General features: G+C 31.0%; 2 protein-coding genes across 2 annotated transcripts in view; one reads left to right on the top strand and one right to left on the bottom strand.

Annotated features, from left to right (window-relative positions):
• Ubc6 (ubiquitin conjugating enzyme 6) lies at window positions 1-7,492 on the bottom strand. The gene is made up of 3 exons (XM_088235989.1): window positions 7,225-7,492; window positions 3,889-4,174; window positions 1-2,984 (listed from the first exon to the last, which is right to left on the bottom strand). The coding sequence occupies exons 1-3, from the start codon at window positions 7,266-7,268 to the stop codon at window positions 2,859-2,861; spliced, it is 456 nt and encodes a 151-aa protein (XP_088092115.1). The 5' UTR covers window positions 7,269-7,492; the 3' UTR covers window positions 1-2,858.
• A 2,996-nt stretch (window positions 7,493-10,488) lies between these two features.
• Window positions 10,489-16,662, top strand: part of LOC148275226 (coiled-coil domain-containing protein 174-like) — a 31,036-nt gene continuing 24,862 nt past the window's right edge. Inside the window, exons 1-5 of the mRNA XM_088235992.1 lie at window positions 10,489-10,626; window positions 10,709-10,899; window positions 11,449-11,631; window positions 13,162-13,318; window positions 14,168-14,291. Of these exons, the coding sequence (XP_088092118.1) occupies window positions 10,588-10,626; window positions 10,709-10,899; window positions 11,449-11,631; window positions 13,162-13,318; window positions 14,168-14,291 (694 nt within the window). The 5' untranslated portion in view covers window positions 10,489-10,587. The remainder of the gene's footprint in view (window positions 10,627-10,708; window positions 10,900-11,448; window positions 11,632-13,161; window positions 13,319-14,167; window positions 14,292-16,662) is intronic.

The following is a 16,662-nucleotide window of genomic DNA, read 5'->3' as shown; positions in this document are numbered from 1 at the left end:
TTTAGCATACCATTTAATCATATATATTGGGATAAATTACTTCAATTGTAGATTTTTCATCTATATCACTTGCAGACTTAATTCTTAGTGAGAGACATAACCAAGTACACAGTATACCCACAGTTAGAGATTACCTAAAGGCAACTCTATATCACATGAAACAGAGATATAGAAGTCAACCCACTGCCTGCTTTTTATTACTGAAAATAAAAACTACAGTTTAACTATAAAAATATATGCATTTTTAGCAATACAGTTGTATATCAGTATGTAGTATGCAACAAATGAAAGCATTTTCGTATTTTAATGTATTTAAATTACCGTAAAATATTAAAAAATCTAGCTTGCTATCCAAAATGAAAAAAAAACCAACAGAATTAGAAGTACGTTGGATGTTTTAATACTCAAATATTACGAATGGATGTGATCCAAGTAGATATAAGGCACATGCAACAGAACTCGGGACAGAAACAGCTGTTTTTAGTACATTAGTAGTAGTTTAGTACATTACATTAGCAGTAATGGACCAAATAGAAAATACATAACATTTGTAGGGAGTACATTAAAAGATATGTACACATTAGCGTTCCATGATGACAGTTTTGTTGCCATTGTGCATTATATCTAGTTACCAATATATCTACTTATCCTACATTTACTTTTTATAGTGAACCTTTTTACAGACCATTTTTAAGTCTCAATTTGTAGGCGGAGAATATTCATGATCAATTTCTCCAAAAATATTGATATATGGGAAGAAAGGAAACAAAAGTTATTGCTCACTAATTCTCAAGTGTCTTGTTGCATAATACTTAATATGTATGTAATCCATAAAATAGGGAGAAAAGGCCTGTTATACAAAAAGGTATACTATTATGTACTATGCATTAGGGTGCGAATTTCCAGTAACATATTATATACATATAATGCTTTTCATTACCAATACAAATGTCGTATTAATAATCCTAATATTATTAACAATGATGTATAATGAAATAGTCACATTACAAGCACAAAGAAAATGGAATTTGAACTGGCGGGCAATTGTCTTCCGTGCCCTGATTCTCTAATGGACTTTCATAGCAATCAGACGTGATGCTGCGCAAAAAAATGCCACTGTGTGATGAAAAATTGCTTCAACTGCACTGCAAAAGTGAAAAAAAAAACAGATAGATGTATCGTCTAATGAGTAAAAAATAATCCAATTCATAAAATAAGCAGAAAATTAATTATATTTTTAAGTTCATTTTTCAAAATTTTGATAGCTGCCAGCTAGTGTCGTATCTATGGTAATGAGTTACATAAAAATAAGTATGGACTAAGGAAATATGTTTATCTCTTTCTTACATGAATGATTCCATGTGTATCTTGATTTGCTATTTATTTTTTCAAATTGTTGATTATCATCAGTGATAATGCAATACTGCGTAACCTATTTTTTACACGAAAATGTTTTATTGAAATAAATTTGTTATATTTTTAATTATTGCTATTTTAAATCTAAATAATGATAGATTTTCTGATATTACTGTGGTATTTTTGGATGATAAAAATTAAAATATATTAACAGAATGCTTTTTAGGATCCCCTGCCAAAAAAAGAATTCATGGTTGCGTGGCATCGCAGTATCACCGGTGATATGCCATATCTTGGATGTAGCTAGTAAAGGAATAACGTGTCTATTTATGAGTATTATACATCAGTGATAATGAACTATGTTATTTTATGTGGATTTCATGTCACAATCTTAACACATTTTAAATATTCAAAATAGGGAATAAATAAAGCACATTTATAAATATATATATATATAAGAACCACAATATTTGGTTTAGATTGTACAATTTTTTTTTAATATTCAAAATTATACTAAAACATTGTTTAAATTGGCACAGTCTCTGTAAAGGATCAATTGAAAAAGACAGGATATAAAATCTCATAAACTTCCACCGGCAAAATATACAGATTATATATGAGAAATACATTAGAATATTATACTTGTTACAATATGAAATTCTGCAAAAACATTTGATGTTTTGGTTCATAAAATAACAGAAAAATCTTATTTTATGTTATTCCTAACAGTATTGCTTTAAACAATCAACCAGTAACAATATTCCGCAAAGCTGTAAAGCTAATATAAATGTCACACAAAACAGATAAATTTCCACCATTTCTTTAGTATGTAAAAATATACATTTTTAGTTTGTTATAAATATTATTGCAGGTATAACTATGGATGTAATAAACTGTATGATTCGATCACGTGTATTCAATAGAAGAAATAAAACAAGAAAACAAACTGCCACTTGCGGTGCAGATGTGCAAATAGACGTTATAATGTTGGATTTATTAAAGCAACCAACGAGAGATTTGTACGCTTTCTTCACACTTCAAAAATTCAATGACAAAAATGAAATATTTCAAGAAACATTTGCCAAAGCTTTTAAATTCTCAAAATACATATTAATATAATTATTTAATTCTCCATTTCATTATGTCATGTGATGATGTGACAAAACGGTTGATCACACAAAAAAGACTAAATACCACAGAATTTTAGTAAGTAAACATATATTTAAATTTTTATGATTTAACAAAATAGATGTGTAAATATTCAGCATGGATTGAAGAAAAAAAAACACAAACTAAAGTGTATACACCGAAACAAGTAAACACTTTTTATACAAATAGGTGTCACTTGAACACAAATATTGCATTATACAGCCCATAGTTGAGACAGCACGTTGAGTAGTAAGGGTCAACAAGAGTTAAGGCATATGGCAGTATCAGCAGCGTCGGTGTCACAAAGGAGTTAACTGGGAGCAAACAGGCAGTGGGCGAGGCTGTAAGGGCCGCTAGTCGATAAAGGACTGTTCCACACACGCTTTCACTCTCTTCTCGTACTCCCTTCTGTTTTCCTTGTACAACTGCGCCGCCATAGAGTTGGCGGGTGAATTTGGGTTGGGGTCACTCAGTAAAGACTGAAACAGGAAGACAAACGATATTTACGTTGGTTGTTGATATTACGTATGTTTTAATGACTTCAATTAAAAGAAAATGTAAAATATGTTCCTCTAGACCAGTCTAGGGCGATAACACCTTGTGGGCGCTGACGGCCTTTAGGGGGGCGGTAGAAGGCTCAAAGAAAATTGGGAGGCATTGAAACGGCCTAAAGGGCGATAGCTGATTCAAAAAAGACTTTACGGTTTACATTTTTTTTTCATGTATTGTGTTATCTCCCCTCCCCCAACAGAGAAAAATGCTTTTTTTAAATTTTACATATTCAAAGTGGTCGGAGGGCGAAATAAGTTTGAGGACCTATGCTCTGCATGACTTGTCAGAGTGGATTTAAAAAAATAAATATATTAAAAAAAAAAAATTTACAATGTAATGTAATATGAAAGTATGGTTTATTAAAATAAATAATTACAATTAAAACCTTTCAAATAAATTTCTCAGAATAGGATTTACTAGTGAAAAATTCATTATAAACCACGTAATCTGAAACCTGAGAAAAAATCAACCATTTCAGACAGAAAACAATATTAATTAATTACATTTTTTACTCATCTGTTATCAATCAGTAATTTTGGTAACAAAATGTCCTTCGTGGTTTATTGAATAAAATTCAAATATAAACACCTTCCACTTCTTACTTCTCAGTTCAACGCATTTTATGTTTTTAAATATTTTATGTACTGTAATTTACTCTTTGTAAAATATGTCCGTTTAGCGTAAATAAATAAAGATATGTTGATAATCAAGAAACATGTAATAAAATAATAATTAAATCTTAAGTTAGCACAAAAATCAGGCAGATGATTCTATATAATATTTGTCAAATTTTTGAAATATTTGAGTACACTGTTGCGTATTGTAGTATACCTGTATAGAAGTTAGAATGGCTGATACATCATAAGTTGGACTCCATCTATTCTGTAATATATCAAGGCAGATGCCGCCATCCGCATACACATTAGGGTGGAACATTTTGGAGACAAACCGGACTGTGGGCGGTTTATTAGGATATTCCTCCGTAAATTCTATTGTTAACTTGAAGGTGCCATCTTCAAAGGGGGTATCGTGGGGCCCAAATATCACAGCATTCCAGATCATTATGTTGTTATCTGTAGGAGCTCCGGATACTCCTGTTGGGGGGTCTTCTTGCAATCTGAAATGACATACTGTATTAATACAGATAAAACAACATATATATTGTATCATTTCATTTTCTTTTGTTTCCTTCTGTTAGTAAAGTATTTATCAACTTGGTATGAGGAAGTTCAGTGCAACGGGAAATTGGTGAAAATTAGAGCATTTAATTTTATGGCGAAGTTTCTCAAAAACGTATGAAAAAATTCATAAAAATGAACTACTTTGAACAACATCACTAATTCTAAGAAATCAACCAATAGCAGAGTGTTTGGGATATATTTCCGGTTACTAGGCCAACCCACAAATCAGGACAACTCACCGTAGAGAACTTCAGGTGTCCCAGGCAGAGTACTTTCAAAATCACAGGGCTGATAATTCGCTACATAAAAATATTTTTGCCTAGTTTGATAGTGTCTATCAACAAATATATATTTTTTAAAAACCACTCAACTTCCTCATTGCCATAAAACGTGTGTCAAAGATATGTTATAAGCCATTGATGGACATATTTACTTCTCGTAAATGTTCTTCATCTTCAATGTTTCGAGTTTGTCAAAATTTTTGTAGACAAGAACTTACAATAGGCCTTTAACTTAACAAATATCAACAGATGGAAGAATTGAAGGATTACAGATGTTCAAATATAGGCAGAATGGTGAATGTTACAGTGTGTAAAGTGGCCACTTAAACCAGCTAACGACAGGTCATGAGCCCTGTAGATGCCTAGACTTTAATATTCCTTTCTTTAAAAAGTTCTTCATCTCTGTTGTAATAGGTTGGTTCTTCATCTCGATTGTAATATCTATCAATCCTGATAATTAATTCCCTAGGGAGTAAATCCAATAAGTACTTTTATACTAACATCGGACAAACTTAAAATATTGCTAAAAATGGGAAATGCTTACTCAGAATTTGACAAAATGTGTGAATTTTTTCATACATTTTTCAGAAACTTTGCTGTACAATTGAATGCAAATTAAATTAAATCAGCGTGCGTGCATGAGAAGATTTATGAATGTAGAGGAAGTGAGGTCTGTATGCAAAGACTGAGTGATATATGGCATTCTATCCTCTCTGTCTGAAACGGCATGATGGTTTGTTTGTTTTTTGTATGTAATCTATGTATGTCCAGTTGTCTGTCATTGCTCCTAAATAAAATAAATTACTAAAAATATAATAAACAAAATGAAAGCAAAAGGCAGACATATATAAAAAATTATCTAGGGCAACAATAAACGGAAAATCTTCCTCTTGGATTATGAATGTTTCTCGCAGTGTCTTTGTGTAACTTGTAACTGTTTTCACATGCAAGATAGAGGGTTGTAATATCCTGTATTAGAGAAATTATCAGCTAGGAATATATCGGAATTACATAATCATGGGTTAGTGTGTTTTAATAATGTTAATAAGAGATGATCAAAGCCGCCATTGTGGCTGAATGCTTAAGAAATGCTGTATGGAGAAACAAACGTAAGCTGAAGGAGAGCCAAGTATTTAAGAGTTTGTAAAACCTGCATTAGACCTATCATGACATACGGTATTAAAACAAGGGCCAACACTACTAAAACGAAAAGCCTCCTCTGAACCGGTGAAATGAAAACACTTTGACCCATCACGGGAACGAAAATCCGAGACAGGGCGAGAAACTCTGAAATAAGAAGGATCGGCGACGTCAACGACATTGTGCGAGGGGAAGATCCAGAAGAAGTTTCTGAAGAGAGCATGCGGAGAGCAGATTTGAAAAGAGTGGTGAATATAGTGGTAGGTGCGATACCAGCTGGCAGCAGAACCTCCAGAAGACCACTAAAAAGATGGCGAGACAATTGGACATCCGCATACCAGAAACAGGCTCCTAGCAATAACAGGACGCGCGCTTCCGTTCTTAAAGAATAAGAATTTTGTTTAAAAAAAGTTAAATGACCTTTGTAGTTGTGCAAATGACGATTTTTTATAGATTCCTAGCAATTTTTTTATGTTGCTAGAATTCCGTTCGTCCATGCGCTTTGTAGCTGCAAGATATTTGATAGTATTAGCTTTCATATTATGTAAATTGAATTTATAACAAAATTATTTCTAACTTGTTCTCAATCCTATGGTCTATTTTTCTAACATTTTCCAAGACATGTTTTTATCTAGCCGCTATGTATTAATAAAATTAAAAATAATCTATTGGAAACGGGGAACTTAAATCCCAACTGCCTATGCGCTCTGTAGCTGCAGGGTGTGTTGGGATGTTTATTGTACAGCACCTCTGAGGTGATTTTCTACAAAAATATCGCTATAAAAATTATCCAGAATAAATAAAGTGACTTTTTTTGGTTGAACAGATTCTACTTTTAAGATATACATTGCACAGTGAAGGCTTCATATTGGCGAACTAAAAGAAAATAACTCTTATAGAATAGCAGCTAAATTAATTTAGCAAATTTGAAAAGTAGGTTAATAACAATAAAACATAGATTTTTAACAATATAAATAAGTACTACAATTCCAAATATGTACAGATAATTTTACTATTTTCCCTTTCTTCAAAATGGGACACCTAAATAATTTTGATTTTCATATATGTGAAATTGGTCGCTGACACTTAGTACTAGGGTTATTATTTGCACTTGTAATGACCAACAAGTTATGAAAATAGCAGTTTGGGTTGCACTATTGTTTATTTTTAGAGTATAATAAGTAAAATGTGGCTACGATTTAATTGTGTCAAGACTTTTTTCATAACGGAACATTGTATAAACACACATAGGGTAATGGTGTGATAATATTAATTATTATTTCAACATGGGTGAAATTAATATGATTATGTTATTGATGTAAATAATGTTTCCGAAGAAAAAAAAACTATTCAAGATTTAATGATGTAATTTCATGATTCATAATGTGAAAATAAAATGAATCAATATCGTCAATCGATACCTAACCTGATATTACAATGAAATGTTTATAAAGTTAAATTGAAACTCAAAGAAGACAAAAACAGAAATACAATGTTAGCACAAACAAAGAATAGACCTAGATGTTAAACAAGGTTAAGTAACAGTTCAATTGACAAGATCAAACCTTTTGAAATCTCTCATTAAGCGTCTTCTAGCAGGAGTTGACATTTTCTAAAACTTGGTCTATAAACACTCAAAAAGAGCACTTAATGTGTAGAAATAAGCTAGTAAAATGACGGATTTACAAAAATATTTCACTATGATCTCTTAATGTAATAACTAGATTGAGCTAAATCATAAATACACACAATAGAACTCTCACGGTCGATTATTCACTTTTCCCCGTATCATGGCCAACAAGACCATAGATTAATAAGGACGAATGAAGAAAATAATCGATCAAATCACCCGACTCCAAAATTCAGCGACAACTAGAAATTCCAAAGAGTGTAAAACCAAATTTAGGCCACTGGAAGTACCTATCTACGATTTTCTTTCGAAGTTTTTTTTTTGGCTTTTTCGTTTCCCATCTAGGGTGTTCTAGCCAGCGTCGAGTTTCAGATTTTAAGTTTATTTAAATATTTACAACAACATTTATACATAGGTTAGTAATGTAAACATGTTAGTATTATAATATTTCATATTAAATACGCTATACACACACAAACACACACCCAAACCCTCACCCTAACACATATACACACTCACCCTCACATACGTATACAAACTCATTTATTTAAATATCCATATATATACCAATATATATATGCCTTTATATATATATGTTCATATACATATTCATTTTAGTTTTTTATTGGCTTTTCCACCTCCCAACTGTTCTATACATATATATTTATAAGTTTATATATATATAAATATATAATGACTTATTTAAGACTTCATACCATTTGTAACTTGATATATTTACATAAAATTATGAATACATGTTTATAGGGTGGGTACATGAGAGTTTAAATATGACTAGCGAATAAAATGTCAATATTGGAGAGGTCGGATAGGAACTCAGAACAACAACTATTATGGGGGATTAAAAAAAACTTGATTAAGATTTTAGGTCTTCCTTTTCAAGCTGACATTCGTACATGGCAGAGTCCCAAACTTGGATTTTGAACAGGTGAGAACAATTACAACAGTGCGCAATGAACATGGATCTAAGACATAACAATGTATTTATTGGATCCCTCTGATAACGGAAGAAAAAAATCACGCAGAGTTCGTTTTCTGGATAAGATGATGTGAGGGAATTCGATATTTTGTAGGGCACTCGGGAAATCCGACAGGAGGAAAAACTTGCTCAGACTTCATATACATAAATTTGTATGTTTTGTCAAAAATAATTTACAAATATTTACGAACTAATTGAATGGAAAAAAAATATGCCAAGCAAAACAAGAAAACTGTGTTCACACCAAATGAAAAAATTAAAATTTATATCGCGGAAAATAAAACATAAAAAATAATTATCGAATACAACACAAGTAATAATTTCTTTATGTATGCGAATTTGTTCACCATGCAAGAGAATATCTATTTCTGTCATTTTAACAAAGAAATTGATGAGAGAAAAGAGATAACACACATTTTTCGAGTAACGTATATCTAAAAAAAATGTCTATTCCTCGGAATACAGTGCAAGGCAGTAGGTTGTCAAAAGTACAGTAGTTTGAATGAAATACTTAAAAATCGTACATAACTTTCAAACAAAATATTTAGTAAAAAAAAAAAGTTTCATACAAATTGAGGTAGTTGTAACTTGTGAAGTTTTTATTATTTTTTTAATTTCTTGACAAAAGAAGTATAAAATACATACATAATAAATAATAGAGTTTCTACTTCTCTAATAGAGTAAAAACTCGTGTTCTCTTTTGTAAAGACATAATTTTATATTGTTAATTGAATCGGCATTCACTTCGTAATACTTCATTATGAATTATTATGAAAATAAAAGCTTTGTTATTAGTATTACACAATTTTTTTTCTTTTACAATAAAATTACTACAGTTTCGGGAGAGCACTCCTCCCATCGGCGGGTGATCTTAAAACTTATTTATATTTCAATGTTTTTTAATAAGTGTTTCAACTACTACTACCATCACGCCATTTCTCTGTAGGGGTAGGCAGAGAGAATGGACCGCCACACACGTCTATCCTAGCATACAATCCTAGCCTCTTCCACATTCATATATCTTGTCATACATGCCCTTCAGTTCTGCCTGCTTTTGACATGACCAGACTTAAGATTTTGGTTTATCTGATCATGCCACGTCTTCCTTGGTCGTCCACGTCTAACGTTGCTGTTCATTTTCACCATATATACTTGTTTTAACATTCTTTCATCGTCCATTCGTTCTACGTGACTAAACCATCTCAGAGACCCTTTCTTAATCTTATCAATTATACTTGTCTCAGATTTACACTCTCACCTGATTTCATCATTCGTAATCCTGTCATACATTGATTTCCCACACATTCGTCTAAGAGATCGCATTTTAACCGTGTTCACTCGGCTTTCATCCTTCCTCTGCCAGTTCCATGTTTCACTTCCATACATAAGTGTTGGAACTAAAACTCCGTTGTGCACTGCCAGTTTAGCTTCGATTGACATATTTTTATTAGAAATTACTGTGCTTAGTGCTCCGTTCATTTTATTGCCCGCATTCACTCTTCTTTCAACATCTTTTTCTACTCTTCCATCTCTTGAAAACATGCTTCTCAGATACACAAATTCTTCTACTTGCTCGAGACATTCGTTGTTTACATTTATTATGCAGTCAGTAACCTCACTATCCCTTTCAAATACCATCACTTTTGACTTACTTTCGTTCATCGCCAATTTGCTCTCCAGGCATACATCATACATTCTAGAGACTATTTGCTGCAAATCAGCCTTGCTGCTTGCTAACAGAACTGCACCATCAGCATACAAGCAGCTTACTGAAAAATGATCCATTTTTGCTTCAATACCCATACATTTTATCTCTTTCATACAGTTGTCCATGTATAAATTAAACAACCATGGTGACATTACACATCCCTGTTTCACGCCTTTTGAGATCGCAAACCAAGATGTAAATCCCCCATTGACTCTTATACAAGTGTTTCAATGTTTTTTTAATATTTTTGAAATACCTTATTACACTATCTACGTTACGTATTGTCCGAAAATCTTTTGTAAAACATATGTGAGGATCATCCATACAGGTTTTAGAATTTCAAATTTATTAACAACCTCCCCCTTTTTTATTATATTTAAGTATCTACGTATGATTACGATTTTGTTATATTGTTGTTATCCCTGATATTTGAAAAGTAAATAACCTGAAGTTAGAGAGGCAGCAATATTTTGACGTTTGAAATCGTTTGACAATCTTGACATTTGTGTTTACGTTTGCGGTTCTTGCGGTTATGTTCTTTCTCAGCTGTATAATGCGCAATATTATAGTTGTTTGAATTTATTTTCTGCGACATGAATCAATCTAAGAAAATCGAGTTCAGCAAGTCTACTGTATGAATATAAAAAATATTAACTAACACATTCAATATTGTATTCTTTTTGGGAGTTTAATTTATTGTGTATTTTATTTCAGTTTATAAGTTTAAAGGCCGAGCTTCTTCGAAAACAAGATGAAGTAAATAAAGCTAAACTTGATTCAAAAAATCAAATTGAACATTTTGTACCTTCATCGAATTTTGCCAAAGATAAAGAAGACCCTAAATCCAAGAGGCAACCATCTAATGTACCCGATGCAGAGGATTCTGAAATCCTTCGGAAATCGAAGTATTCTTAATTTGATCATTTTTATCACCTGCTTTTAAGGGAAAGTTGTTTTATGGTTGGCTGATGTAATTTGTAATTACTGTCATTATCATAAAATCATTATTGTGATAATAATTTAAATCTTTATTGTAGTATTTAGTAACAATAATGCAAGATAATAATATTAAAGTCGAAAGAGTTCTGTTGTGGTCCTGAGATGGCGTTGCAAGTCTAATACCCATTTTAATACCACATTTATTCATATATTTATATTTCTCAGTAGATTTTCATGTAATTTTCACTAATATTTTACAAAATATAGTTTATAAGCTATAAAATAAATAATGTTCTTAAAATAAAATGAGATAATAAAAATGTCCACAAATATTGACACATTTATGATTGCAATAATGTTGCATCAAACAATAATTTTATTAAAAGAGCATAAATATTAATTTTGAAAATTTTTATATTTTTATTTTGCCATTTTTTTATGACAGCTCAATGCTTTTACTAATATAACTTAAGACTAAATATATTTTTAATATATATTTAATGAATGCTTTTCAGGGAAAAGTTAGAAAAGAAGTCTCTTCTTTATGATCATTTATCACAGTCTACTTCAACAGCTGGGAGAAGTGATGAATATCTCGTTAACTTTGACAAGAAACATAAGTCAGACAGTGTCACCGAAGATCTACCTCATGTTGAGCCAAATCAAGATGACAACGATGATAATTCTGATGAAGAATGGTACCATTTATATGAATTTATTTATACATTCACAGTTCTCAAGTCAATTGATTTATTTTACCTAATATACGGTTTGATTGAGAACAACATTTTATTTACTCAAATAATAAAAAAATAAATATTGCAATATCAGTAGCTTTCACACATAATGTCTTCATTCAATGGAATTCTATTTGATTATTTCCCCTTTAAGAAAATGGGTGAAATACTCTTTTGATTTTTTAAATAACTGATATCGGTTGTTTAAAAACCAGTTTTTTTGTAAACAAGCACTGGATTTAAACTTCTATGGAGTTGAGCAAGATTGAAAGATTACTGTGTGACACTTATCACAATGCCTATGTTTTCACATCCATTAGTATTTATTTAATTCCTCCATCTGTTGTGAACACTTACCCGTAAATGCCTAGACTTCCATATTCCTTTCTCAATAAAGTTCTCTATCTCTGTTGATGTCTATCAGGATCATTAAACCCTTCGCCTACGATGTTGAATTGGGCACTACATTGTTAAATAAAATGCAGCGTATCTCAATCATCTGTTACAGGAATTAAGGTGATCAGTCTTACGCTACAAGTTCAATGAAATACTTCAGTGTGGAACCACCTTTAAAAACAAATTTTTCATGCCGACCTTCCCAGGAATTGGACCCGGGACCTCAAGCGTGGTCGGTGAATGCAGCAACCACTACACTACGATTCGGATTTTTCTCCACTTGATTTTCTTTTTCAGGATTTTAACCTGAAAGCAGCTATCGAATCGAAACCACTTGCTCAGTTTCTGATTTTATTACACACACAGAACTGTACTCTTAACCCTTTCGCTCCTGGCCAACACGTTTGTGTGGGTACAAACGAAAATTCAAATTGCCTTCCATATTCTGTTAGATCCTGGCCACAACGATTGTTCATGTTACTGGGCACTTAGAACGTAACATATTTTTTATATGATAGCTCCAGTATATGAAGTGGAGAGATGGTCAACATGATGGTGGAAACTACATGCTGGAACTGAGTGAACTGGACGATCTTGTTGGGCTGACTAACTGAACGAGCTGACTGACGTTGGCTGCGTCTTGTGGTTTCTTTATAGACGACGTTCCTTTGTAATTCATTCCTTCATGGTAAGGATGATGTGAATGTACTGCAGAACGATGCCTTCTGATTTCATGTGCAATACTCATAGAGTTGCATTATACATATGTATTGGATTCGATAGAAAATGATGACATTGTATTGTCGGTCATTAGTCTACTTCAGGTGAACTAATTTAACACGTGCGTTTCATCGATTATGGACTATGGACCCTACACAGTCTTAACAGAAAATGCCAAAATTACAATTTTGACCATTTGTGGACTTAGGAGTTTTAAAAATTAGGGTGACGTTATTCCATATTCCCTTCATTTGCAATACCTTCAAAATATTGGATTTCCAGCCTGGCAATTATGAGTGCATAATTATTTTTCCTGTGATATCCATAACAAAACATTTTTATATTTAAAATTCTTAAATTATTATTTAATTTTAGGGTTGATTATGTAGACTGCCTTGGCAGGACTCGTCGGTGTCACAAAACTGATTTAGAACATACAAAAAAACAGGATGAAGCATTGAATTTAAAAATAAATGGGCCCCTTATAAATGCTGAAGCAGTTTTAAAAAAACCATGGGTCAAAGAAGGAGAGGTAATTATTACTAATATGTTATTAAGGAATCAATTCTCGCATTATGTTTACACATAACTTTGATCTATTTTCTCTATTTTTATTTGAGTCATCAATATATATCTAATATATGTTTTTATTTAATTATTTATCAACAATAATATACATTGTACATTTCAAACATTTTAACTTTACAAAAACTAAAATTCCGCCAAGTCACTTTCCATGGCTTGTTTATATGAATTATGATTTTATATTACATATCATATCATGAATCACCACAAATATATCGTTTATGTAATGTTTTTGTTCTTTAATTGGGCATTTTATAATATAGGTATACAGAAATTAAATATAAACTTAAATACGTTAACTCTCTTAACATTTTGTGATTTCTCTCTGTATGTTAAGTCTTCTTTATATATTCTCGAATGTAAAAAAAAAATATAAGTATATTGTTAAGTGTCATGACCCAGTGAGGACACATTACTTTTATTATTTTTTATGATGTGGAAAAAATGAATAAATAAAATAAATATAAAATGATTATTTGAGATTTACAGTAGTTACATGAAGTTTTGTAAGATAGTTTGTAAAAATATTGTGTTGAAATTTAAGGCAAAATTTTTTGCTAAGAAACTACTATTTAAGTTCAAAGGAAGTAGAACTTTTAAGATATCTGAATTGTTGTTAGCTTGTATCAATACCATGCCAGATAGATTAGTCAATGACTACCTGTGTGAACTGAAGTTGTGATTTTTTTGTTCTGTCAAAAACTAGTTTAATCCTTATTGAATCAGTTTGATGATTAAGCATGTAGCAATTTAATAAATGCATACTAAAATCCGTTTTCTGTATATTTATTGATAGCAGCCTGAAAGAGAATTTCAAGCATATGATCCATTCAAAGAACAATTGAGGAGACAGTGGGAGCAGAAGGAAGAAGAAATTATGAAGAAGGATAAAGTTCACTATGAAGATGTTCTGTTCAACGGTAAGTGCTTTTTATACCTTCTTTTTAAATTCTTATAAAATATTTAAATGCCTTAATTTACATTTTAGTGGGAAACATTGTACTGTTAGTTTCATTTAATTGTAAATAAATGTGTTTACTTATTAGTGCAACACTTTTACCGAATAAAAAGCGATTATTATGAAATATTATATTTATCTATTTATAGTAAATTCTAAGCATTATATTCTAAAAGTGGAGAAGTTTCTAGCTTCTCTGAGACTTTATGGCAATTTAAAGATTTTATAAAATAATTAGGTTATAATATTCAGTCTCACCTTAGGAAGCCTGAAATAGTTTCCATTTCATGTCTGGCAGTTGCAAAATTCTTTTTTGCATTAATACCCTTCAACACATCGCTGGGAAGTATTAAGTTTACTTTTCAATTTGTTTAAAGTACGTCGTAAGTGTAAACATACGTAAGTAACATAATTCGTTAATCAAAATCTTAATACAGTCTTATCGAGAAAGCGAAATGTCAAAATAACGTGATGCTAACATCAAGCCATTACATTTTTAAACCAGACAATCATAAATCAAAACAAATTTTGAATACGTTGATGGTTATATCATTAGAATAGTAAAAATTCACTCTAAATATTGATTCTTGTGAAAATATCCTATTGTTATTTTTCTAATGTTATGGTTGTGGACATTATAGATGTCCATTATAACTCAAAATATTCAAAACAAAAACACCATTATATAAAATTGAAGTACTTATCACTAGTAGTAGTTTCTGGACGTCAGGCACCTGTACACTAGGGCACTTCTCATTCACAAACATAAATTAGGTATGATATCCATGAAATGTGATAAAAAAAAAAACAGCTATATGTGCCACTGAAAATGACAACATCGTTTGGTCAGGGGAGTCATGTATACCTTGCAACTTACAACTTTTTAACACTTGTTTCAAAAGTAAATAAAAATAAACATCAATTCAAATTATTTGTTAATAAATGGCTTTTCGATTTGGGTCCCGAGAACTGCCTTAAGATGGTCACCCCACCAAAGCAGTAGTCTATTCACTTCTGACTTATTGTTACATGTCACGCATAGTATTTATAATTTATTTTTATGTCCTTATAGTATTTTGATTAATTTTTATCTATAACATTGTTTTATCTGTATATAAGTATTTGTGCAGATGTTGGAGTACCGGGAGCTGGCCGGTGTAGAGGTGCCTAATAGCTCGCGACAGTGGCTTGTTTCTCGTTTTAATATCTGCACAGTACTTATGTTTTGTGCTTATATTATTATAATTTTATATTAATTTTATTACTATAAATGTCTAATATTTTGAATATCTTAATTAAGTCACCATGCCGCCTCTGCTTTTCCAATATACTCAAACCAAGCTTCCCCAAGTGGTCATCATATGGTTTATTTCTTAGAGAAACTACCAACTTAGTCTCTCTTCTATGGACTTTCTCCAACAACTCTGACCTTTTTAAAATAATTACTCCAGATTTCGTGGGCATACTTCAGGAGTGGTCCACTCGTCCATGTGTTTTATAAGGTTTAAGGAACAAACTTACCTTTTCAAAATAACTTTTAAACATTTTACTTACCTTTTCTAAATAACATCTTTAGTTTTTATCACACTATCTTTCTTCATTATACAAATTGGTCAATAATGTTAGTAAGACATGTAATTATATTGTTTTATTACTGCATATTAAATTTATCATGTTATTTACATTTGATTAGTCGTAATATTAAATAATGGAAACTACTGATATTAGTAAAACAAGATTCCTACTTTATATCATGGAGTGAAATTTTATTTAATTAACACTGTACAAAATAACAAAAAAGAGTTATAAGTATTTATTAATGTTTTATTAAATAAATACATACAAAACAATAATATATGCAACAGAATCGGGGATGATTAAATTAACTTGTTATAAATATATTTGGTTTAGATACGTTGCTTTTAAACTCCTACTGATAATTTACGCAATACATACATCAATTAACATAAAAATGAATATTTTAATTTGATCTATTTAAAAAATATAAATAAGCATTTTTTGCTATTATACATATTAATTATAATTATTCATTTTGATGTATTTTCAGCCATATGGTAATAAATAAGTGATCAAAGTGGAAATTAATTTGTGGTACAGCAGTGAAATTCAAACCATAGACCCCTTTCGTTCTGCAGTATTATCACGAGACTGCAATCCCACTCAATTTTTTTTTTGTTTGACTGATTTATTTCTCATTCATAATGTAATTAAAATAGTTGTATAAGTTTGCTTAATTTAAAAGCCATATTTTTTTTCATTGTTATGAATAAAGTTCTACAAAATAAATTTCTGCACAAAATACAAAATAAATT

The sequence above is a fragment of the Micrasema longulum genome, unplaced genomic scaffold, assembly GCF_059751315.1.
Source record: "Micrasema longulum isolate JH-2025_06_02 unplaced genomic scaffold, ASM5975131v1 h1tg001485l, whole genome shotgun sequence".
NCBI classification, from domain to species: domain Eukaryota; kingdom Metazoa; phylum Arthropoda; class Insecta; order Trichoptera; family Brachycentridae; genus Micrasema; species Micrasema longulum.
Note: the sequence above shows the minus strand (reverse complement) of the source record. Positions and strands in the feature narration are given on the sequence as shown.

Excerpts from the sequence above, each read along its gene's own strand:
- Ubc6 (XM_088235989.1), bottom strand. The coding sequence starts at position 7,268 with ATGTCAACTCCTGCTAGAAGACGCTTAATGAGAGATTTCAAAAG. Across the intron at positions 4,175-7,224 it reads TTAATGAGAGATTTCAAAAG|ATTGCAAGAAGACCCCCCAA; the intron begins GTTTGATCTTGT and ends ATGTCATTTCAG. Across the intron at positions 2,985-3,888 it reads CCATTCTAACTTCTATACAG|TCTTTACTGAGTGACCCCAA; the intron begins GTATACTACAAT and ends TTCCTGTTTCAG.